The sequence below is a fragment of the Rana temporaria genome, chromosome 6, assembly GCF_905171775.1.
Source record: "Rana temporaria chromosome 6, aRanTem1.1, whole genome shotgun sequence".
Lineage (NCBI taxonomy): Eukaryota > Metazoa > Chordata > Amphibia > Anura > Ranidae > Rana > Rana temporaria.
This window is the reverse complement of record NC_053494.1, coordinates 150,707,741-150,715,904: the sequence shown is the minus strand read 5'-3', so window position 1 is coordinate 150,715,904 and position 8,164 is coordinate 150,707,741. Positions and strand designations below refer to the sequence as shown.

Sequence of the window (8,164 nt, the reverse complement as noted above, 5' to 3'; positions counted from 1 at the left end):
GGCACTAACAGACCAGACAAGACAAATGCTTAAGGTTATTCCGGCCCAACAGGCGGAAGAATTATCTGATATTCCTAGAGCCATGTGCTTCGCGGTGGATGCTATAAGGGATTCCATCCAGCAAGCGTCTCGTCTGTCACTATTTTTAGTACATATGAGAAGGCTCTTATGGTTAAAGAACTGGGAGGCTGAGCCCCCATGCAAAAAGCTCCTGGCAGGGTTTCCCTTCCATGGAGAACGACTCTTCGGAGAAGATCTGGATAAATACATTCAGACTATTTCAAGTGGCAAAAGTACACTTCTACCAGTAAAAAAGAAGGTCCGGGGACCTGCGTTCAAACGGCAGCTTCCCCCTGCTCAAGGGCCCGCCAATTCCAGGCAGTATCGACGGCCTCCTGCGAGATCATACTTTAACAATAAGCCACCAGGACAAGCCTTTGGAGGCAAGAAGCAGTGGTATCGTAAACCAGCAAAGACAGCCCCTAAGTCTGCCTCATGAAGGGACGCCCCCACCCACGAAGGTGGGGGGAAGGCTGCGTCTTTTTTCAGAAATTTGGGAGACCGACATTCCCGACAAGTGGGTCCGGTCTTCCGTGGCCACAGGCTACAAATTAGAATTTCTAAAAATCCCTCCACCTCATTATCAGGAGTCGAGAGTGCCAGTCGAGCCGACAAAAAAGGCCCCCTTAATGGCGGCATTAAATCATTTGCTTTACCAAGGCGTGATAGTAGAGGTACCAGCCCAGGAACAGGGGCTAGGGTTCTACTCCAATCTGTTCATCATCCCAAAGCCCAACGGCGATGTCAGGCCAATCTTGGACTTAAAGGGATTAAATGCATACTTAAAAGTACGCTCGTTCCGGATGGAATCCGTGCGATCGGCAGCCGCCGCACTTCAGAAAGACGACTTTCTGGCCTCCATAGACATAAAGGATGCTTACCTTCATGTGCCAATTTTTCAGCCACATCAAAGGTTTCTACGCTTCACAGTGGCTCGGCGTCATTTTCAATTTGTGGCACTCCCTTTCGGGTTGGCTACGGCTCCTCGAGTATTCACCAAGGTCCTAGCTCCAATTCTAGCCAACCTAAGAATCCAGGGGATCATTGTCCTAGCATACCTGGACGACCTTCTAATCATAGATCATTCATCTCCTGGCCTGGAGCGAGCAGTAGCTCTCACGGTTCGATACCTAGAGAGGTTCGGTTGGGTCCTAAACCGAGAAAAATCAGCTTTCCAACCCACAAAGAGGTTGGAATATCTCGGCATGTCATTAGACACGGAACAACAAAGGGTGTTCCTGCCTCGAATAAAGGTCGAGGCTATCAAAGAATTGATACATCTGGTTCTAAGCAAGAGAGAACCAACGATTCGCCTATGCATGCGATTACTAGGCAAGCTAGTGGCCACCTTCGAAGCGGTGCCATACGCTCAAAGTCACACTCGTGTCCTGCAGGCAGCCATTCTGTCAGCATGGAGCAAGAGGCCACAGGCCTTGGAATTTCCGTTGCCACTCTCATCAAGAGTCCGGCAGAGTCTGTGTTGGTGGTTAGACCCTCAGAATCTACTGAAGGGAAAATCTTTCAGCCCCGTGACATGGAAGATAGTGACCACAGATGCCAGCCTGAAGGGCTGGGGAGCGATCTTGGATGGGTGCACTCACCAAGGTACGTGGGCACAGGAGGAGAGTCAATTGCCCATCAATATCTTGGAGCTCAGAGCTGCTCGGCTAGCCCTCAGGGCTTGGACCTCCAAATTACAGGGGTTCCCGGTGAGGATACAGTCAGACAATGCCACGGCTGTGGCATATATAAATCACCAAGGGGGAACCAAGAGTCAAGCAGCTCAGAGAGAAGTGAGCTTAATTTTCCTATGGGCAGAGAATCATGTGCCCTGCATATCGGCAATATTCATTCCCGGGGTGGACAACCTGCAGGCGGACTTCTTGAGTCGTCAGACTCTGTCGCCAGGGGAATGGTCTCTGCATCCGCAAATATTTCAGATAATTTGCCAGAAGTGGGGAATGCCGGACGTGGATATCATGGCATCAAGGCTCAACAAGAAACTAGACAGGTTCATGTCCCGGACTCGGGACCCTATGGCCTGCGGGACCGATGCGTTAGTTTACCCTTGGCATCAGTTCAATCTTCTATATGCCTTCCCTCCGCTCCAGTTACTACCCCGCCTGTTGCGCAGGATCAGGGTGGAGCACAAGCCAGTCATTCTGATAGCTCCAGCATGGCCCAGAAGGGCATGGTACTCACTAATCCTAAAGATGTCAGTGGGAGACCCTTGGACGCTTCCTCTACGACCAGACCTACTTTCACAAGGCCCGATCCTCCACCCTGCATTACGGCGTCTAAATTTGACGGCCTGGCGGCTGAATCCCTGATTCTTAGGGGTAGAGGTCTATCTAGACAAGTAATCTCTACCCTGATTAAGGCTAGAAAGCCAGTCTCCAGAGTAATTTATTACAGGGTTTGGAGGGCCTATGTAGGCTGGTGCGAGTCCAAGAAATAGCTTTCCCGCAAATATACCATTGATAGAGTATTAAGTTTTCTCCAGCTAGGAGTGGATAAAGGATTGGCATTAAGCACAATCAAGGGACAGATTTCAGCTTTGTCAGTGTGGTTTCAGAGGCCGCTGGCCACCCACTCGCTGGTTAAGACCTTCATTCAGGGGGTCTTGCGTATTAATCCTCCGGTTAAGTCACCACTTTGTCCGTGGGACTTGAATCTTGTTCTGTCAACTCTACAGAAACAACCCTTTGAGCCGTTGGCTGAAGTTCCTTTGGTTTTACTAACAAGGAAGTTGGTATTTCTGGTCGCCATAGTTTCCGCCAGAAGAGTATCAGAGTTGGCAGCCTTATCTTGTAAGGAGCCATATCTTATTCTGCATAAGGACAAGGTGGTTCTCCGTCCTCATCCTTCCTTTTTACCAAAGGTTATATCCAGTTTTCACCTGAACCAGGATTTGGTATTACCATCCTTTTTTCCAAAGCCCACTTCCAGAAAGGAAGGGTTGCTGCATACCTTGGATATTGTCAGGGCCATGAAGGCCTATCTTAAAGCTACAGAGAAGATGCGGAAAACAGATGTGTTATTCATTTTGCCAGATGGGCCCAAGAAGGGGCAGGCAGCTGCAAAATCCACCATTTCGAGATGGATTAAACAGTTAATTATTCAGGCCTACGGCTTGAAGAGGTTGCCTCCTCCGTTGTCAGTAAAGGCCCATTCTACCAGGGCCATGGGCGCCTCCTGGGCAGCACACCATCAGATCTCTATGGCTCAAGTATGCAAGGCGGCAACCTGGTCTTCAGTCCACACGTTTACAAAATTTTACCAGGTGGATGTAAGAAGGAATACAGATACAGCCTTTGGGCAGGCAGTGCTGCGGGCTGCGATTTAAGACCCTCAGAATCGGGGGGCACCCTTGAGTTAAAATTTAAGTTTAAATTTAATTTTCTCAACTAAGTTGGATTTATTATTATTTGAGAGTATCTCTGAATTAAATCCTTGTGTCTTGGGAAGATTTCTCCCTCCCCTCAGTAAAGCATTGCTTTAGGACATCCCACATAGTAATGAATATGCTGCTCTGTGTCCCGTGATGTACGAGAAAGAAAAAGGGATTTTTAATACAGCTTACCTGTAAAATCCTTTTCTTGGAGTACATCACGGGACACAGAGCTCCCACCCCTCTTGTGGGGACCATTTTGGGAGGCATACTGCTTGCTACAAAACTGAGGTACTCCTCCTATGGGAGGGGGTTATATAGGGAGGGGCACTTCCTGTTTGAGATTGCCAGTGTCCATCACCTGAAGGTACTCCATATAACCCACATAGTAATGAATATGCTGCTCTGTGTCCCGTGATGTACTCCAAGAAAAGGATTTTACAGGTAAGCTGTATTAAAAATCCCTTTTTTCAGCCCAGGTTCACACTATAGTGATTACAGACATCGCATGTGATTCGCACCTGCACCCCAGGTGGCGATTACATGCAATGTCTGTGTGATGCAGGTTCAGCCATACAATTGTATGGCTAAACTCGCAATAGGATTTGCAGAAAAAAAGGTGCAGCCCCCCCCACTGGAATCGGATCACATGGGTGTTCTCACCCATGCGATCTGATTCCTGTCCTAAGCCCAGGTTCACACTGGGTACGATTTGGTACAATTTGAGATGCGATTTGACATGTCAAATTTGCATCTCAAATCGTCGGCATTTGTCGGCAATGGCACTGTCCTAATTGGTGCAACGACGCATCTGCGGCGCTGCACCGATTTCAAAAAGTAGTTCCTGTACTACTTTTTGGCATTTCGGGCCGCGATTTACATTGAACCCTGCACAGATGTCTCTTTAATTAGCGGCCGAAATCGCGGCAAAATCGCAGCTTTACCGCGATTTTGAATTCACAGCAGTGTGAACCTAGCCTAATACACAGTTCGTGCTGCGATCTCTGAACCGTTCTGGGGGTGTCATTAACATTGTATTGATACCCTCAGCCGTTCATCGTGAACTGCCTGCAGGAGAGATGTGGGAACTGGTCCTGGAATCGCGCTGAATCCCGTATTGCTACCTAGGCTCAAAGTTGTCTATACGGTTAATGTGTTTGGTCTATTGAATTCCCACTGCTTTTGTGGTTGCTCTGCATAGGCCTCATCTTGTCCTCTATATTACAGACCCGGCCTTCTAGGGCAGTGTGCCCCTCGCCCCCTGTCACCTCAGGAAGGGCATCCGCCAATGATCTGGCTGCATCTCCAAACTCCTCCACAGCAGGGGCTATCTGACTTGGCGGCACTGTATGTCCCTGAGCAGAAGCCCAGGCATTTCGCTCCAGCCTTGCAGCAGCTTTTCTGCCCCTGTCCTTGGCTTGAGAGCCTGGTGGGTCGGCACCAATGTAGGAGCCCAGACCTGCTGCCGATCCAGTGCCTTTTATTCATACCTCTCGTGATCGGTCGGCGCTGCAGGGAAAATCCAAAAGATGAGCTGCCAGAAGTGGAGGCATAAGGGAGCAAAGCAAGACCCCAGGGGATGTAGTTCTGGCGGAGTTTAAGCTGATCTTCAGTCGGAGCAGGGGAATTATCATCTGCTAACGTGTAAAGCCTAGCCACGCCCCCTTAACTTTAAATAATTTTAAGACCAGGCCTTTTCTGGAACTTTTAGTTTTTAAACGTTTTAAATTGGTATTGTTAGCTAGAAAATTACTTGGAACCCCCGAACATTTTACTTTTAGAGACCCTAGAGAAAAATGGCGCTTGTTGCAATATTTTATGTCACACCATATTTGCGCAGCGGCCTTTCAAACACAATTTGTTTGGTAAAAATATACTTTATTTTTAAAGTTTATATAAAAAAAAAAACAGTTGGTCCAATTATTCTTTTTTGTAGAATATGAAAGATGTTACGCTGAGTATATAGATACCTAACATGTCATGCTTTTAAATTGCACTCTGTCCTTGAATGGCAACAGACTACGGTCCTTAAAAATCACAATAGGTGATGCTTTAAAAATGTTTGCAGGTTACCTGTTTAGAATTACAGATGATGTCTAGTGCTAGAATTATGGCTCTCACTCGAACTGTCGCGGTGATACCTTACATGTGGTTTGAACACCGTTTTTACATATGTGGGTGCGACTTGAGTATGCGTTCAGTTCTGCGCGCCAGCATGAAGGGACGGAAAGCTTTATTATAATAATAATTTTATTTTTATTATACACAAAAAAATATATATTTTAAACTGTCCCCCTTTTTTTTTTTTTTTATCACTTTTCCTATTACAATAGAATAGTATATAATATTGTAATATAAATGGGTAATGACAGGTCCTCTTTGAGAGATCTAGGGTCAAAAAGACCTCAGACCTCTCATTTACCTTTTTAACAGGGAAAAACCCCCAGCCCTTTAGGGCCGTGAGGCGGAAATAACGTTGGACGTTGCTCTCATCCTCCAAGGGCATAGTCGAGTGAGGGCCATCTTGCCCTTATGCCCCTTTCACACTGTGGTGGAAGGTGCGGTGGCGGTAAAGCGCCGCTATTTTAAGCGGTGCTTTACCGTCGGAATTGCGGCAGTTTTCGGCTGCTAGCGGTGCGGTTTTACCCCCGCTAGCGGCCGAAATAGGGTTAATATCGCCGGCAATGCGCTTCTGCAGAGGTGCATTGCTGGTTATAGCCACCGTTTCCCATTGCTTTCAATGGGAAGGAGCCGTGGAGGAGCGGATCCAAAGATGCGGCTAGCAGGACTTTGAGCGGTCCTGCTAGCGCACCGCTCCAGTGTGAAAGCCCTCAGGCTTTCACACTGGAGAAACAGCAGCCGCTGTTTCAGGTCGGTTTGCAGGCGGTATTTTTAGCGCAATAGCGCCTGCAAACTGCCCCAGTGTGAAAAGGGTCTTTAATCGCTCACAGAAAAAGTTGATATTGTGTAACATAAATTGGAAATGCCACTATTTTTTTTCTTTTGGGTGTCTAAGAAGTACCACAACTTTAAATTGTGTTTTCAATAGCAAATGTTCAACTATAAATGTATATGCCCCTCTAACACTGAGCTCATGATAATGGTGAATCTATTAGAACCGTTGCACATTAAGTGCTCTAATTAAAGAATACTTTTGCACATTGTTGGTAAGCTTTCCATGGGATAATGCCATAATTGGAATACATTTAGTTTGCACTTGTACACGAGGATCCTTTGCCTTGTGTACTGCTCTTCGCTGGTAGATGAGTAGTACACACGTTCTGCAGTGCTGCTTGTCTGTTGCTGTAAAATACTTTATTTTTCTTCAATTCAGCAGAAAGGGCACCTTGTCAAGAATACTGCATTAATTATTCGTAACCCATAATTATGTTCCTGATACATTTAGTGCTGCAGCTATGTATTTTCTAACTATCAAACAAGCCGTGCATAATTATTTGTTTCTGAAGCTTTACATGCCCTCAGATTCTAAATCATTGAACAGAGGATCTGCTTCAATTTTTTTTTCTTCTGCTTTTTTGTAGTCAAAGCTTCTGAAAATACTTTCTCATCCCAAGAATGTTCTTTTGATGTTTTGCTTATTGTCTTAATGATAAAAAACAAACAAAATACATGGTACTTTGTATGATGATCACCAGCTACATAGCCCAAGTCTGTATTTTCTTAGGCTTTTCAATCTAGTCACTGTTTATGCTGACCATTAAATAAAGTGTTAAATTACCAAGTGATCCCTTAGGAAAGCAGTGCTAGTGGGGCATATTGAATCTTCTAGCTCAGCAGGCAGCTTGTTCACAGGAAGATCTGGAACAGATCAGTGTATACTGTACATACAGTGACTGCAGGTTTAGTATAATGGGTGGAGTGGATTGTAGAATTCAAGGCAGCACTTCATTTTGTAAGTAATCTTTGCTTTCCTTCTGCAGGACCGTACGTTTGGAAGTCCATCTCGGTGGCTTCATGTTGGCGATATTGGATTTCCTTTGCCACAAAGTGGTTATTTCATGTCCTTTTGCTTAGCAATTTTTCTGGCTGTTGGCTCTGGTTGTAATTTCTTGAAGAATCCTCTTGGACTGACATGAGCTCCCAGACTCACCCAGGTATGATTTTTGTCCGTTTGTAATGTCATCTCGTCATGCTGCATTGAAGAATTTGGCATGGAGTTGAATGTTTATACTTTTGAATGCAACAGTTGCCAAGTTGATCTAGGAAAGTTTTAATATAGCATACAGTATGATCTGTTGTTTCAAAGTAATGATTCCCTTACTAGCTCATGAATAAATCAGAATTCATTTGGCATTTCATTTGGTCAAACAAAAAAGAAAACCTTGTGCCTGAAGTGCAGCTTTTAGAACAATTGAACAGATGGCTGGAATATGCTGAGCATGGTGAAGTATATGAGAATATTGTTTAGTGTTTGTCCTCCCTTTTTTTTTTTTCCCCCTCCTGCTCTGTTCTTTTTTTACTTGTTTCTAGATACAGTTGTTACCCTATTTCTAGAGGAGTCTCAGTTAAAATATTACTGAACTATAAGGTGACAAAGAAAGCATTATGGCTTCCATTATTACTGCCATAATGATCCTGAATTGCAATGGCTGTCCTGTGACAGTTTCCCAACTCCGGGCTTCTGTTGTGGGTAGTAAATCCATCTGGTGTTGAAAGGGTTTAATGAGGGGTGTTGGCAATTTAGGAAGAGGT

The 8,164-nt window shown here is 45.4% G+C and overlaps 2 protein-coding genes across 2 annotated transcripts in view; both read left to right on the top strand.

The window, feature by feature from the left end:
* Window positions 1-7,486, top strand: part of LOC120944434 — an 8,304-nt gene extending 818 nt beyond the window's left edge. Inside the window, exons 2-3 of the mRNA XM_040358496.1 lie at window positions 1-162; window positions 7,393-7,486. Of these exons, the coding sequence (XP_040214430.1) occupies window positions 1-162; window positions 7,393-7,486 (256 nt within the window). The remainder of the gene's footprint in view (window positions 163-7,392) is intronic.
* Window positions 1-8,164, top strand: part of HDAC4 (histone deacetylase 4) — a 294,548-nt gene that overhangs the window by 44,622 nt on the left and 241,762 nt on the right. The window contains exon 2 of the mRNA XM_040357576.1: window positions 7,393-7,566. Within this exon, the coding sequence (XP_040213510.1) occupies window positions 7,545-7,566 (22 nt within the window). The 5' untranslated portion in view covers window positions 7,393-7,544. The remainder of the gene's footprint in view (window positions 1-7,392; window positions 7,567-8,164) is intronic.